General features: G+C 36.9%; 1 protein-coding gene across 1 annotated transcript in view; it reads left to right on the plus strand.

The window, feature by feature from the left end:
• Positions 1-17,059, plus strand: part of AKAP9 (A-kinase anchoring protein 9) — a 127,438-nt gene that overhangs the window by 13,563 nt on the left and 96,816 nt on the right. Inside the window, exons 2-7 of the mRNA XM_081102336.1 lie at positions 5,286-5,540; positions 9,282-9,326; positions 13,112-13,165; positions 13,513-13,683; positions 15,553-15,708; positions 16,522-16,719. Coding sequence (XP_080958462.1) covers positions 5,286-5,540; positions 9,282-9,326; positions 13,112-13,165; positions 13,513-13,683; positions 15,553-15,708; positions 16,522-16,719 — 879 coding nt within the window. The remainder of the gene's footprint in view (positions 1-5,285; positions 5,541-9,281; positions 9,327-13,111; positions 13,166-13,512; positions 13,684-15,552; positions 15,709-16,521; positions 16,720-17,059) is intronic.

Here is a 17,059-nt window from a genome sequence, read left to right on the forward strand (position 1 = left end):
AATTTCTGGCCTGTTTTAGACTAAATGTTTTTCCAATAATTTAAAGTGTATCATTTCAGTATAAAATGATTAGCTGATTGAGTAGTTTCTGATATTTCCTTTGTGTTAGCTTGCCATCCTTTAGATTTATAATAAAAATAGTTTAGATAGCTGTAAGAAATCAATGATATGATCTTGTTCCCTCTCTACCTCTTTTTTTTTTTTTGGCCTAAAATCCTTTTATTAAAAGTAAAAAAATTTCATTATTAGTTTTAGTTTATTTTAGTTTGAGCATTTAATCATGGAGGAGGCATTATCATCAAGCGGTGTCAGTTTTAGTATGTCCCTAAACATCTTTGTGTCTCAGTTTTTTTTCTTTTAATCTTTATTGTTGAAAATATTACATAGGTCCTCCTTTTCCCCCCTTTAACCTCTCTTTTATAAAACAGAATTCTTGGTAAAAAGCTATTTTGAGCATTATTTTTGAGAATTTTGTCTTGTTTTGGGGGGGGGGGGGAGGAGTGGTTGGGTCCTATTGGAAGAGAGAGATTATGGTGAGAGGGATTATTTTGTGTTTTAATTCATGTAATTACTATTTTTAATTCTGAGACTATGGAACTTTTTTATATAATAGAATTCGATATGCCTACTATGTCATCTTAATTCTTAGTACTTAAAATGATTACTTAATAGTAAAAGATAAGTTATTCATTTTTCACTCAACATGTATTTATGAAATACTGTTCTAGCCTTTGAAAAGATAGCAGTGAACAAAAGTTCTTATTCTCATGGATTTTGCCTTCTGGTTAATTTTTCTGAAAAAATATTATTACTTCATATAATCAGTGGCAGGTCTGAAACAATGTCTTGGTAATTTTATGCCCTTAGACATAATTCATTCTGAACACTATAATAGAACCATTATACTTTTTATTCCATATCTATAACTTTTTCACTTGGGTTCATTTCGTAATGGATACTATTGTTTCAGACAGAGTATGTTTTAAAATATTTTTTATTGATTTCTAGAAAGAAAGAAAGGGAGAGGGAAGGAGAGACACATTGATGTGAGAGGGAAACATCCATCTGCTGCTTCTTGCATGCCCCGTACTGGGGACTGAGCCTGCAACCCAGGCATGTTCCTTCACCAGGAATCAAACTGGCAACCTTTCCATGCAAGGGACAACGCCCAATGAACTGAGCCACACTGGCCAGGGCCAGATATTTTTTTACATTAAACTTTTTATAATGCAGTTTTAGTTTTCTTCTTGGTTATATGTTTGTACATATAAGTAAATATTAAATATAAATTACATATACACTAGTGGCCAGTGCACAAATTCGTGCACATTGAAAGGAAATTAATTAGAAGAAATATTTTAATATCATATTCACCCTTTCTCTATAATAGAAGTGTCAACCAAATTCATGATCGATCGACAATAACAGATGGAAACACACGCAAATACATGTGTGCGATTGGCGCCAGCAAGAGCTTTATGTGTGTCGCGCATGCGTGAGTCAGCTTAGCCTTTTATAGATATGGATATATGTAATTTAACAGAGTTGAAGTTTTAAACAGAATCTTCATCTTTGTCCTGCTATCATCTGCTATCTGAATATATTTTCTAACACAGATAACTTGGGCTTTCAAGAGACTTTTGAAATTGAGCACAAATATTAAGAATGTCATTATTACCCGGCCAATGTGGCCCAGTGGTTGAACATCGGCCTATGAACCAGGAGGTCACAGTTTGATTCCCAGTCAGGGCACATGCCCAGTCTGAGACTAGATCCCCAGTGTGGGGCAGCTGATCAGTGATTCTCTCTCATTGTTGATGTTTCTGTTCCCTCTACTTTCCTCTCAGAAATCAATTAAAATATATATTTTTAGAAAGAATTTCATTAATATTTTTCTTGATTTTGCATTCTGTCTGAGAGATCTTTTAAAAAATGATGTGCCTGGATTTTGGGTTCTATTTATGGATAATACATAATGGTGTTTCAGTTGGTTTATTTTTAAGAATGAATCTGCTATCCTCAAAGTAGTAAATGCATTCCTGCAGCTTAATAATGTACAAATAGAGGCAACTGGTGTTGCATCTGTTCCTTAAGCAGACATGAAGTAGAATAACTGGCTAGTTGCTAAATAGCTGGGGGAGGGGAGATTAAATGTGATATATTTTTATATTCTACAAGGTCCGTTTTTAAATAGTTCTGAGTTATGAATTAGACTTTCTTATTAATGTTATATACTTTTCTTCATCTACAGCAGAGAAAATAAGGATACAATATGCTGTGTGTTATTCTATAGGCTCTTGTATTGGTCACATATTTTGATAGTTAATGATATCAACATCATTATTAAGATTGCTTTAATACCTTATGAGAAATTTAATGGTCATCTTTGTAATTAGTCTAATTAATAGTTATGTTACTAATTTACTGGTAGTATATTTCTTCTTTTTAAGGCGCCAGGGGCTTACACTTGTTCTTATGTTTTTGTTTCTCTTCTCTAGAATGATCAAGAGCTCAAATTCAGTTTAGGAATCAGTGGTTAGTAATTGCTTCATTAAATTTAGAAAATTTACTACATAAAAAAGAGATTTTTGAATGAATATAAGGAAAAGTACCTGTAATCTCAAGTCCAGATATATACCAGAGTTATTATGGTTATATTCTTTCAGAATTTGCCTATGCCTATGTATGTTATTAAAATTCAAGCTAGTTAGAATGAATTGATGAAAGCTGTAAGCCTGAAGCCTGCTTGTCTTTGTTAAAAAAGATGCACATAATTTTCCTTTTATTAAGGAAAAGAATACATTGTAATATTATTTTATAACTACTACTGTATCATAAACATCTTTATTATGAATAATGGGTTATATTAATATTATTTTAATTGAGTTAATTCAGTGTTACATACAATAATAGTACATACTTCTGATTTTAGGTGGTGACAGATATTTTAGATGATATCCTAATCCGGTATTAAATGACACGGGATAGTATTAGAAGAAAGTTACCACCTTTCTAGATTTAAGTACATCTGCTAATGGCAAACCAAAAGTCTATTTGATGCTCATATATCCTTTATACCCTTCTCACACTTGCCTGTTTCTTTTATAAACTTCAGCAGTAATATTTAACTAAAACTTTTAATAGTGTCGCTTTATTTTTCAATATTTTTATTTCTGTTTACTATTTTGTTAAATCACAAGTGATGCTGGCTATTAATTTATATCAGGGGTAGAAAATCTCCTTATAAAATAAATTTAAATAAGAAAAGCATATAAGTTAAAACATACTAAGTAAATGATAAGTATAAGTGGCACTAGGACATGGCATAAATTCTGATGATTAAGTGGTGAGAAGTACTTTTGTTTGCTATTAAAATTATTTCTAATTTTCCCCCATTATAAACAAGGCTACAGTGATCATTTGTATAGCTAAATCTTTTTGCATGGACTAATTATAGTAGTATAAATTAGTAGAAGTCCCAGAAATTCCACAAAGCAAATTTATCTAGAGCTCTTATATTTTCATACTAGAGGCCCTGTGCACAAATATTTGTGCACTCGGGGGGACGGGGGGGTCCCTCAGCCCGGCCTGTGCCCTCTAGCAGTCTGGGACCCCTCGGGAGATAATGACCTGCTGGCTTAGGCCTGCTCCCAGGTGGCAGAGGGCAGGCCCAATCCCTAGGTGCAGCCCCTGGTCGGGTTAAGAGCAGGGCCGATTGGGGGGTTGGGGCACCACCCCCTGTCACACTCAAGGCAGGGTCGATGGGGAGGTTGCGGCGCGACCCCCTGTCACGCACAGAGCAAGCCCAATCCGGGGGTTGGGGCACTGTCCCCTGTCACACACAGAGCAGGGCCCATCAGGGGGGTTGGGGCACTGTCCCCTGTCATGCACAGAGCAGGGCCCATCAGGGGGTTGAGGAGCTCCCTCCTGTCACACACAGAGCAGGGCCCATCAGGGGGTTGAGGAGCTCCCCTCTGTCACCCACAGAGCAGGGCCAATCAGGGGATTGGGGCGCCGCCACTGTCACACTCAGGGAAGGGCTGATGGGGAGGTTATGGCTCTACCCCATCACACACAGAGCAGGGCCTGTGGGGGGGGGGGGGTGGGAGGGTTGGGGCACTGCCCTCTATCACCCACAGAGCAGGGCCGATCGGGGGGTTGGTGCGCCGCCACTCTCACACTCAGGGCAGGGCCGATGGGGAGGTTATGGCTCTACCCCATCACACACAGAGCAGGGCCTGGGGGGGGGGGTGTTGGGGTGCCGCACCCTGTCACACACAGAGCAGGGCCAATCAGGGTGTTTGGGCGCTGCCCCCTGTCATGCTGGGAGGCCTCTCAGCTCCGCTGATCCCGGTGCTGGGAGGCATATTACCCTTTTACTATATAGAATAGAGGCCTGGTGCATGGGTGGGGGCCGGCTGGTTTGCCCTGAAGGGTGTCCTGGATCAGGGTGGGGGTCCCCACCGGGGTGCCTGGCCAGCCTGGGTGAGGGGCTGAGGGCTGTTTTCAGGGTGGGGGTGACTGAACTCCCAAACACTCCTTTTTTCCTTTTTTTCTTTTTTATTCTGGGCCAGCTTTAGCTTGAGGCTTGGCTCCAGCTCTTAGGCCTCCCCTCCTGAAAGTAGGTTTCTGGCCTTTGCATACAATGTTGCGAATCTGCTGGCTGAAGTCAGGCGGTATTTGTTACAATGTTTGAAACTGCAGGCTCAGAGGCCTGCAGCCGCAGGCGGGGAACGTTGGTTTCCTCCGTCACTGAAGCAAGCAAGCCTCATGTTAGTTTCAAGCTGCCTGGCTGCCGGCCGCCATCTTGGCTGATGGTTAATTTGCATATCTCGCTGATTAGCCAATGAAAAGGGTAGCGGTTGTACGCCAATTACCATGTTTCTCTTTTATTAGTGTAGAGATAATCTCACATCCATAGTTTACACTCTCACCAAGTGTTGAGTGAGAGTGCCTCTTTCCCTTATTCTGCCCAACTCTGGGCTAATATATATTTTTTTAGACCTGGAATTTTTAGTTCTGAATATTTAAAAAGCATTCATTCAGAAATACTAATTTCCTTGCAATTCAGTAGTTATTAATATATTAAAGACCAACAATTGTCCTTTATTTTATCATTTTAGTGAAGATTTAAAGAAAGTGACTCCAAAGCTGTTTTTCTCTTAGTGGTGATAAAGAAAAATCATCTTTAAGAGTAATGACAATCTCATTTTCTTTTTTTTCTTTCTTTCTTTTCTCTCTCTCTCTCTCTCTCTCTCTTTTTTTTTTTTTTTTTTTTTTTGTAGCTTGCCCAGTTTCGACAAAGGAAAGCTCAATGTGATGGGCAGAATCCTTCTAAGAAGAAAAAAAAGAAAAATACTTCAAGCAGTAAACTTGATGTATCAGCATACCATGCTTTGAATATTGAACAATCACAGAGTGATGAGATGCATATGAATAGTTCTCAGGGAGTAGGATCAGTCTTGACTCCTGAATCCACAGTAATGAAAACACTACACAGTGGAGAAATAATCAAACATAACCAGGTCTTCTCTGTTGAAGTAAGTATTCATCCAGATTTTTAAACATTAAAATTGTAAGTGGAAAGTTATTGTAATGACAACACTCATTAGCACCCTATGCAGTTTTTATGAGCTTTACTCAATAAACATTTATTAAGCAACTGTTATATACCAAGGATTGAGCACCAAGGTTACCAAGGTAAATATGACAGTTTTGTCCATTAGGAAAGTCAATCTAGTGGGGAGGGCAGATGTAAAATAGGCCATGTACCCTGATTCGAGTTTTGCTAGCAACAGTGTACATGGTACCCTAGAGTATCATGATTTGGAAGAATGCCTAAATCAGCCTTATGTGGTTATTTTGCTAGAGGCAAAGAAGTAGGGATGCCATCTCTGTGCCAGAGAGACTGCGTTCAAAAAGACATGAAACATTGTGATATGATTTGGAAACCATAAGTAGTTTAGTTTTAAATGGATCACAGTGATGGGGATGGGATGGTGGTAATGATGAAAGGCAGGAGATTGCACCTACCCCATCGAAAGTGCTCAATGAATACTAATTTTCTCCCTTCCCTTAATGATGTAATTTTACAAAATATAGAAATGAGGGAGAAGTTAAGAATGGTTTAGGATAGTGGATGGGATGGTGGAATTACCAGCTGAGACCAGGAGTAGAGAATTATGGAATGCTTAGGAGGAACAGTGTTAGAAAAGGGAGATTATTACAGTTTGGATTGGGCTTTGGCATATTTATGTAGAAACAGAAAGATCCAGTGGTTCTCAACCTTCTGGCCCTTTAAATACAGTTCCTCATGTTCTGACCCAACCATAAAATTATTTTCGTTGCTACTTCATAACTGTAATGTTGCTACTGTTATGAATTGTAATGTAAATATCTGATATGCAGGATGATCTTAGGCGACCCCTATGAAAGGGTTGCTCGACCGCCAAAGGGGTCGCGACTCACAGGTTGAGAACCGCTGATTTAGACATATAGGGATTTGAACTTTATTAATGAGGTCAGGAATGTCAGATTTGTTATTTATCATAAGAATGTATCTTTTTTAGTCTTTCCTGCTTGGAGTTTGTTGAGCATCTTGGGTGTGTAGATTAATGTTTTTCATTAATTTGGGAAGTTTTCAGCCATTATATCCTCAGATATTCTTTTTGCCCCTTTCCTCTCCTTCTGCGTTTTCCATTATGCATATGTTAGTATGCGTTATATTGTTGCACAGATCTCTGATGCTCTGTTCATTTTTCTTATTTATTTTTTCTTTCTTTACTTCAAACTGGATAATTTCAGTTGAACTATTTTGCAATTTGCTGATTCTTTATTCTTCATCCTTAGATCTGCTGTTAAACCCCTTTGTTGAATTTTTCATTTCACTTATTTTTAACACCAGAATTTTTTTTTAACTTACTTTAGAATGCTCTCTCTTTCTTGATATTCTGTATTTGGCAAAACATTTTAACACTTTCCTTTAGTTTTTTAGACACTTTCTTCATTTATTTGACTATACTTGAAATACCTAGTCTAAAGTCTTTGTTTATTAATCCAGTATCTGTGTTTCCTCAGAGACATTTTCTTTTCTTCTTTTTTAATATATTTTATTGATTTTTTTACAGAGAGGAAGGGAAAGAGATAGAGAGTCAGAAACATTGATGAGAGAGAAACATCGATCAGCCGCCTCCTGCACACCCCCTACTGGGGATGTGCCCGCAACCAAGGCACATGCCCCTGACCAGAATCGAACCCAGGACCCTTGAGTCTGCAGGCCGACGCTCTATCCACTGAGCCAAACCAATCAGGGCTCTTTTCTTTTTTTAAAAATATATTTTTATTGATTTCAGAGAGGAAGGGTGAGGAAGAAAGAGATAGAAACATCAATGATGAGAAAGAATCATTGATTAGCTGCCTCCTCCATGCCCCCTACTGGGGATTGAACCCATAACCCGGGCATGTGCCCTTGACCAGAATTGAACCTGGGACCTTTCAGTCTGCAGACCAACGTTCTACCAACTGAGCAAACCGGCTAGGGGCAGAGACACTTTCTACTGACTATTTTTCTTGTGTATGGGCCACACTTTCTTTCTTTCTTGTGTATCTTGAAATTTTATGTTGAAATTTGGACCTTTTAAATAGTATAATAGGGCAGTTCTGGTGTTTGATTTGGTTTGAAGAAGTGTTCATTATGTTCTTCTGCATTTGGGTTCTTCACTAGTTTTAGAATTTCTGAGTGCAAAGTGTGTCTTCTTATCTTCAGCACCACTGTTTTTAGTACACAATATGCATAAGCAAGTGAACCATGGAGGGCTTCTGTCATGAAAATATTTTAAATTTAAAAGAGGGTCACATGAGTTAGGAATCACTGCTACAGAATTTTAGAATAGGGGTAGGACTTTTTCCTGTTCCTGGCATCAGTTACTATATCATAGAGGCGGTAGACCTAAAGTTGGTCTTGAATGATGAATAAAATATCCATAAGTAGATCAGAAAGGAGACAGTGACGGTTCATATTTATTGATGAAGAGGTGAAATATCTGGGCCTTTTTTTCTCACTTGTAAAACGAGTTTCTTACTTGAGAGGGAGAAGAGTGAAAATTTAGGTTTTCTCCTTGACTCTTCCTTCTTAGGACAGTACTTCTCAGCTAAGGGCAGCTTAGAAAAATCACTGGCTTCATACCCAAATCCCAGGGATGTAAGGATGAAAGAATGTCTTTAACAGTGCTTTATAAGCTGCAAAGGTGTTAACAACAAAAGTTATTTTTTCTTCAAGTTGTTATTACTTTTCTAGCATCAAGATTTAATGATTTTTCCTTTTGAAGAATTTGGACTTTTTTACTAACATATTAGGATCTTTAAATTTTTTAAAAAAATATTTCTATTGATTCCAGAGATCAAGGGAGAGAGGGAGGAGGGAGGGAGGGAGGGAGGGAGGGAGGGAGGAGGGAGGGAGGGAGGGAGGGAGGGAGGGAGGGAGAGAGAGAGAGAGAGAGAGAGAGAGAGAGAGAGAGAGAGAGAAAGAGAGAGAGAGAGAGAAATATCAGTGATAGAGAATCATTGATCAGCTGCCTCTTGCATGCCCCTACTGGGGATCCAGCCACAACTGGGAATTGAACTGGAACCTCCTGGTTCAGATGTCAGTGCTCAATCAGTGAGCCATGCCGGCCAGGCTATTTTTTATTTTTTAATCCTTGTCCAAGGATACTCTTTCCATTGATTTTTTTTTTTTTTTTTTTTTTTTTTTTAGAGAGAGAGAGAGAGAGAGAGTAGAAGGGAGGGAGGGAGAGGGGGAGAGAAAGAGAGACAGAGAGGGAGAAATATTCATTGGTTGCCTCCCACATTCACCTCGATGGGGGCCAGGAATCGAATCTGCAACCCAAGTATGTTCCCTAGACTGGTAATTGAACCCACAATCCTTCATTGTATCAACACATTAACCACTGAGAAACATGGGCAGGACTTTTTTATTTAAAAGAAACACAAGAATTAGTGGGATGATATCTTAATTGGTGCCTTTGTCTTACAAATGATTCTTAGTGATACAAGACCTGGTGTGAAAGTACCTCTTGATACTTTTATATAAAGAAAAATGCCTAGTGCTAAATTTTAGATTTGTTATTTAGCCATTGTTAATCAGAGTGAAAATTTTAAAGATCTGAATAATTTTTACAGTTTTTTAGTGATATTTTTATGTGCACCAATAGTAGTAGGTTAATAGAATACAATATTTAGATGGTAAAGAGCCTTAATGTAATCAGTTTTCACTTTTGTTTTAGCCAGAAAGTGAAATTTCAACCACAGCCGAAGATTATAGTTCAGAGGTAAGAATAAATAATATTATGATTGATCATTTGTATTATTCTTGAAACTGTTATTGACTATTAGTACTTTACTTCTTATAGCTCACATGGTTCTGTATTTTTATAAATTTAACAAAATATAGCATAACATGATGACCTAGAAAACCTGAAGATTATGCTTTTCTGATAATTTTTTCCCCCAGATTTTAACTAAGGTCTTAAATTGTATGAAAGCTTGGTCCTTAATTAGATAAAATCCTTTATTTTCTGTTTCTAGGAGTGTTTGATTCTGGTTTTCTAGGATAAGTGATTATTATAAGGTACCCATATTTAACACAGTAATGATCAAAGCTGATGTAGGCATTGGCCATCTTAGGAAATACCATCTTTATGTATTAGTAATGAATATATGTCAGTTTATTAACTTTTTCTTATTTTTTTAGATATGATTGTTGTTTCTTTGTTCCAGATTGTGAGGACATGGAAAAATTTTATTCCTTACTCTGAATGGTTCAGTAACTCAGTATATTCCATAAGTTTTTATTTATTGTAGATTTCTAATATGAAAATATAACTTCCCTGTTCTTAAACAAATGTATTACTGTTTTGGATTGCCAATTTAATGTGTTTAAAAGCTGGGAATATACTTATTAGTAAGCTGGTCAGGAAGATAATTGACCAGGGTTAAATAAATAAATCGATGCCCTATTTAGGCATTACTTTTCAGTAACACCCCCTCTACCCTTGTCCCCCATAAAATTACTTTTTAAGGCAACACATATACAGAGGTGGGCAAAGTAGGTCAATAATAATAATAATAATAATAATAAATACAATAATTAATAAATAGTCCAAGAATAAATCTGTTTTGTGTACTAACAACTGCAAACCTACTTTTGTCAACCCCTGTATTATAACCACTACTACAAAGGCCATATTTGCAATTTATTAATCTTGGCTGTTCTGGTTTGCACTTGAATTTTCTAAATTTTCGAAATTTCATGGTTTTATCATAGACCACATATCTTGTATCTTGTCTAAATATCACTGCCATTTTTCTGGTATGTAGCGATTAAGGTGATATAAAGAGTAGGGGCTTTAGCCCTGACGGGTTTGGCTCTGTGGATAGAGCGTAGGCCTGCGGACTGAAGGGTCCCAGGTTTGATTCTGGTCAAGGGCATGTACCTTGGTTGCGGGCATGTCCCCAGTGGGGGGTATGCAGGAGGCAGCTGATCGATATTTCTCTCTCATCGATGTTTCTAACTCTCTATCCCTCTCCCTTCCTCTCTGTAAAAAAGTCAATAAAATATATTTTTTTAAAAAGAGTAGGGGCTTTAGTAATATCTATCTCACAGGGTAGTTGAGAGGGTTATTTGATGATATTTAGTATGGTGTTTTGGTATATAAAAGACAATTTGCAAACCTTGTTTATTTGTTATCTTTTGTGGCTTCTCAGTATTAATACTTTTCTTCACACTATATATGAAATAAGTGAGTGATGAAAATTCTTTTATTAAGTTATTCTCAGAAGGATCTTAGATTCTGGTTATATATTAATTTAGAACTTATTTTGGAAATTTTATAAATACAGATTATGGCATGAGCTTAATGTTCTTGACTTCTATGGCTTATATACTTATTGGGTTGAAAAATGGATTCAAGCCTAGAAGAATTAGATATTTTTATCCTGTGACCTATGAAAGATCTGTTTTATGTAAATATATGTCCAATTACATATACTAGAGAAATCAGGCTAAAATACTTTTTATGAATTAATTTAAATTATGCATGGTCTGTTTAGTCCTCAATGAAGGGTCATTTCATATCCAAAATGCCATATTTACATGAAATATTTTTATTCATACCCTTTGAGCAGAAAGTGGGAAATGCTATAGGTAATGTAGATAAGACAGGTAGATAAATATGCTTTGTTATATATAGAAAGATGAAGTGATAGTAGAGTATACAATTTTATTATGGATTTTATCTGATTATTTAATACTTCTTAACCAAGACACTTGTTTGATTCATAACATTTATGAAATGACTGGCTGAAGTTGGGAAACATTGTTTATAGCCATAAAGTAGTATAAACTTAGCTTTTCAACTTTGACTTGGGTTTCTCTTTTATACTTCATATAATTTTATATTTCTCCCTAGCTGCCTTAGTTTTATTGAGGTATAATTTTACAATTTAAATTGTATATATATTTAAGGTGTACAGTGTGATGTTTGATATTCAAGTGTGATTTTGAATGGATCATCTTAACCTCATTAGTTACTTGGCTCCAATTCTCTGAATCAGCTATGATATGAACTCCTGTCATTTTCATGAATTTTTATGAATCATCAGATTCTTCTTATTTTTTTAAAACATCAATTATTAATATTTTTGAATGTATGTACTACAAAATTAAGTATAAGGATAAGGTAATAATCATAAATAAATTAAAGAGTGAGTTTTTTTTTATGTTTTTAAACTAATGTTTATTGAAAGAAAAGTTTTGTGTGAGTCCAGCCAGTGTGGCGTAGTGGTTGAGAGTCGACCTATGAACCAGAAGGTCATAGTTTGATTCCTGGTCAGAGTACATGCTAGATTCCCAGTGAGGGGCGTGCAGGACGCAGCTGATCAGTTGATTGATGGTTCTCATTGATGTTTCTATCTTTCTGCCTCTCCCTTCCTCTCTGAAATCAATAAAACTATATTTTTAAGAGTTTTCTGTGAATGCCATTTTATAGTTTTAAAATAAAAAATGATCTTTCCTGTGATTTTTTTCTAAATAGTAATATATGATGTATCTCTACAGAACATTTTTATATTTAAAATGTGTCTATTTGTACTTTCTTGAAGGATTGATTTAGGAAGAAGAATTTGGTGTTTACAGATTTTAATATTATGTTGCCATAAAAGTGATATTTTGTTTGTTTGTTTACTTTAGCTTTGCTTTCCAGAAATTATCCTTAGGGAAAAAATAAAGGAATCAAACTTGGATAAAGAATTCTTAGTTAGGATCTTCAGTTTTTAAAATGTTATGGTCCATATGGATCTAATTCCGGGATATTCTGTCTTACGTATTTCAACAGTAAAAACTTCATTGTATTGGATTCTACTAGCATAGAATTGTGAATTATTTAGATGTGAGTGGAATATAGTTCATTTTTATACTGTTGGGGGCAAGGGGAAGAGAGGATTGTTAAGTAGATTGATTGATCTGAAATTAATCTCCCACCAGGTCAGCCCTAAAGACATAACAGTCATCCTTCTTCCTACCACAAAATGTCTGTGATAGAGACAGGCAGTAATATGTATGGAAAATCTCCACGTCCATCAGGTTGGCATGGCTATATAGTACTGCCCCCAGGGGAAAGTTCTTAAAGGAGTGTTCCTCACCTCTTCATCTCCTATCTCTAGACCTGCTTGCCAACCTTCAATGAATTTGTACAAGTAAACAACCTCACTTTAAAAATGATTAGGACTTCATAAAAATTATTTAAATAAGTTTAAGGCAGTGTTTTATAGAAGAGGGTCAATCCAATAACTTCAAGTTTATAGTTATTCTTATGAAGACAAAAAAAACTGCACTTAGAACTTTAAATCACTGAAAAGAAAATGTATTGTACAGTGCTTTTTTCATAGTAAGCACTCATTAGATAATTTATGTTTAACCACTATATCTGTTTTTGCCAATGAGGCATTTTTCCTAGGCATGAAAGAGACATGAATACAGTTAACAGAAATATAATTGTTAGCTCTAAATAGAATTCTATTTAAAGTCATAATATATCAGGAAATTGTTTTTATACAGGTAAATGGTTGCAGTTTTGTGGTGAGAACAGGAAAGTCTACAAATTTATTAAGGGTACAGTATTTAAAACTACTCATGATACTAATGTTTTATACTATTTAAAACCATCTGGCTTACTAACAAAGTTTTTTCTTGCATGTACTTCTTTCTGTGGGTGAATCCTAAATGCTTTTAATATTTAACAAAAGTATCCACTTCTTGTTATAAAACTCAATCTAACAGAATTTGCAGATATCTTGTTTTTGCTTTTGAGGTATATATTACATTAACAAAAAAGTAGGTTGCCATATCAGTAAACTCCCAGGTGATGAATTAAAGTGTACGTTGCTTTGAATATTTGAATTCCTCTTCCTGAGGAATGTTGCTAGTACTGAATTTTTCAACATCTTGGATTGATTTAGGAAGAAGAATTTGGTGTTGATGATTCTTATTCTGAACATGGAGCACAGTACAACCCGACCCACCTAGAGATGACAGAAAATGAATTGGTTGGAAAGCAGCATGAAATTGAGGAGCTAAACAGAGAACTGGAAGAAATGAGGGCCTCCTATGGGACTGAAGGACTACAGCAAGTATGTTTACCTTATGTGGTTTCTGTTACTCACAAAAACAAAAATAGGAAATTTGAATGACAGTATATGTACATGTTTTAAAGATAAGGTTATTAAATGGTAGCTTATGGTCATCTACACTAATAAAAGACAAAGATGCTAATTGACCGTACCTTCACTATGCCCTAAGCCATGCCCACCAGCCAATCAGAACGACTATATGCAAATTAACCCAACCAAGATGGTGGCTGGCAGCCTCAGAGCTGGAGCAAGCATGAGGCTTGGCTGCCCAGGAGATGGAGAAAGCCAAGCTTCCCGCCTGCCGTGAACTGGTTGTGACCTCCGCTCATGGCAACAAAGTTTCAATTATAGAAGACAAATAAATCCCAGATACCTGCTTCCAGCCAGCCTCCACTGGGAGCTTGAGTGGCTGGCGGTTGTGGCCAGCCTGCAAATAGCCATCAGCCCCTCACCCAGGCTGGCCACACCCTCATGGGGTGAGGGTCCCCACTGGGGGGCTTAGCCAGCCTGAAAACGGCCCTCATCCCCTCACCCAGACTGGCCAGGCATCCCAACAGGATCCCCCACCATGAAGGGGCTGTGGCCAGCCTGCAAATGGCCCTCAGCCCCTCACCCAGGATGGCCAGGCACCCCAGTGGGGACCCCCACACTGAAGGGGCTGTGGCCAGCCTGCAAAGAGCCATCAGCCCCTCACCCAGCCTGGCCAGGCACTCCTATATAATAAAAGGGTAATATGTAAGTTGACCCTAACAGCAGAACGACTGGGAATGACTGGTCACTATGACACACACCACCAGGGGCAGATGCTCAATGCAGGAGCTGCCCCCTGGTGGTCAGTGCACTCCCACAGGGGGAGCTCTGCTCAGCCACAAGCCAGGCTGACGGCTGCCAGTATAGCAGTGATGGTGGGAGCCTCTCCCGCCTCCTCAGCAGCACTAAGGATGTCCGACTGCAGCTTAGGCCTGCTCTCCTCTGGCAAGTGGACATCCCTCAAGGGCTCCCGGGCTGCCAGAGGGATGTCTGACTGCCAGTTTAGGCCCAGTAACTCAGGGAGCGGGCCTAAGCCAGCAGGTGGTCATCCCCCGAGGGGTCCCAGACTGCGAGAGGGCACAGGCCGGGCTGAGAGAGACCCCCCCACACCCGAGTGCACAAATTTTTGTGCACCGAGCCTCTAGTCTCATAATATTTGTGTGTGTGTGTGTGTGTGTGTGTATATATATATATATATATATATATTATAGCTTCACTTAAAAATAGGATTTCATTAACAGAGCTAATAAAACATGGACTGTTATTTAACTTTATGAGATAGGTAGGCTGAAATCACTTCAGTAGAGTAGATGTTTTTTGTAGTCAGCCTGAGAGAAAATTATTGTGCATACCACATCAAAATATGATGATTTAAACTCATTAAAAATGTCAGTGAGTCCTTGTCAGTAACCTCTGTGGTTAAAATGACATCTGTTGTTTTTGGCAGTCAATTATAAAAACAAGGTGAAATAGAACATCAATGAGGATGAGAGAATACATTTCAGTTTCATTTTTTCCAGAAAAGAGTGCGGATTGAGCCTGTCAGGAGAGTGTTGCCTAGGAACAGATTGAGGCATTCCTAAGTGTAAAGGCACTGTCCTTCTAGAAGTAGATACATGGACAAGTTAGACATAATATGTTTTGTTTCTAAGTTCAGATAATCTTTTAAAAGTTGTTTTGGAAGTAATAGCCTTCAAATATGGAAAAGGTTGCTTACAAATTGTAATAATTCTGCCAGTGAATTTTGAAATCATATTTTTAAAGAACAGTTACCTGTAATAATCTGTTTTGTTTTAAAAAGTAAGTCTAGCACTTATTAATTTAACTGATGTCTTTTAGTTACAAGAATTTGAAGCTGCTATTAAACAAAGAGATGGCATCATAACTCAGCTTACTGCTAATTTACAACAAGCAAGAAGAGAAAAGGATGAGACAATGAGAGAATTTTTAGAATTGACAGAACAAAGTCAAAATTTACAGATTCAATTTCAGCATGTAAGTATTACTAATACAACAAAGTTTATTAGATCTTTAGTAAACAATTGAACTTTTTTCACACTTTCCAAAATAAATTTAAATTTGTTTAAAATTCATTTGCCTATTATGTATCATGTTGGAAAAAAACTAGTGAAGACCAGTTGTTATGTTAACCAAGAATTTAAGTCATAGTTAGTGGCTTCTTGCTTTTATTTATTTGTAATTCACCTTTGTCTGTATTTTTAAATCCTGCAAAACCTTATAAATCTGATTGGGTAGAGTTTTGCACAAATTAACATATAGTCACATCCTTTGCCAACTCTGGTATGATTTTATTTTAATTAGAGTCATAGGAATCTAATTGTATTAATCAAGATTTCTGATGGCAAGTAATGAAAAATAATTGAAGATAGCTTAAGCAAAAGGGGGAATTTAATGTAAGGATCCTACTTATCCTACAGAATTCAAGGCAGAACTGCAACCAGGCTTCTGAAATAGATTGGGATCAGAGACTAGAAAGTCTTCAGGAATTCAGGAAGTACTGTTTTTCAGTCTCCATTTCTCTCTGCTTGTCTGCCCCAGTCTTACCACTCTCATTAGACTACTTTCTTAGCTTTATCATAGGAAAAATAATCTTACTGGTTTAGTTTGGATAATGTGCCCATACTCTCTGATCAGCCATGATAGTATGTTTGCTGAGGTCTAAAGCCTGTAAATTCAGCTCAGTTCCCAGAAAGAATTGTGAGCCAAGTTAATAACCCCACGAGGTGTCTATTCCTTAATGCAGTCACTTCAGAATTTAATACTTTCTGGTTTCTTTCTGTTTTCAAGTTACAGGCTAGTGAAACTCTGAGAAACAGCACTCACAGTAACACTGCTGCAGATTTACTACAAGCCAAACAACAAATTCTCACTCATCAGCAACAGCTGGAAGCACAAGACCATCTATTAGAAGATTATCAAAAAAAGAAAGATGACTTCAAAAAGCAAATCAGTTTTTTGCAAGAGAAAATTAAAACATATGAAATGGTATGTTTATTTTAAAGAGGAAACTTGTAACAGCTTTTTAATTAACTTTCAAGTTTTGTATGCAAGTGTTAATCTTTTTGTTATATACATGAATCACAAAATGTTATAATTAAGAAAAGCTCTTTAAGTTTGTAAAATAATTTCAAAATCCATTAGGAATCTAACAATAATAGTTTTAAGATAATAACTCATTACTGAGTTCCTTGAAAGTGATGAGTTTGTTAAACTGAGTTTTAATGAGAATTCATAACTAGAATGTCTATTTTTATTCATCTTCAGGTATTCTACTCATTTTAGCCATGGTTATTAAATTCTGAAAATATTTTTAATATATTTTTAT

The sequence above is a fragment of the Myotis nattereri genome (genome assembly GCF_964212035.1).
Source record: "Myotis nattereri genome assembly, chromosome: 11".
Classification (NCBI taxonomy): Eukaryota; Metazoa; Chordata; class Mammalia; order Chiroptera; family Vespertilionidae; genus Myotis; species Myotis nattereri.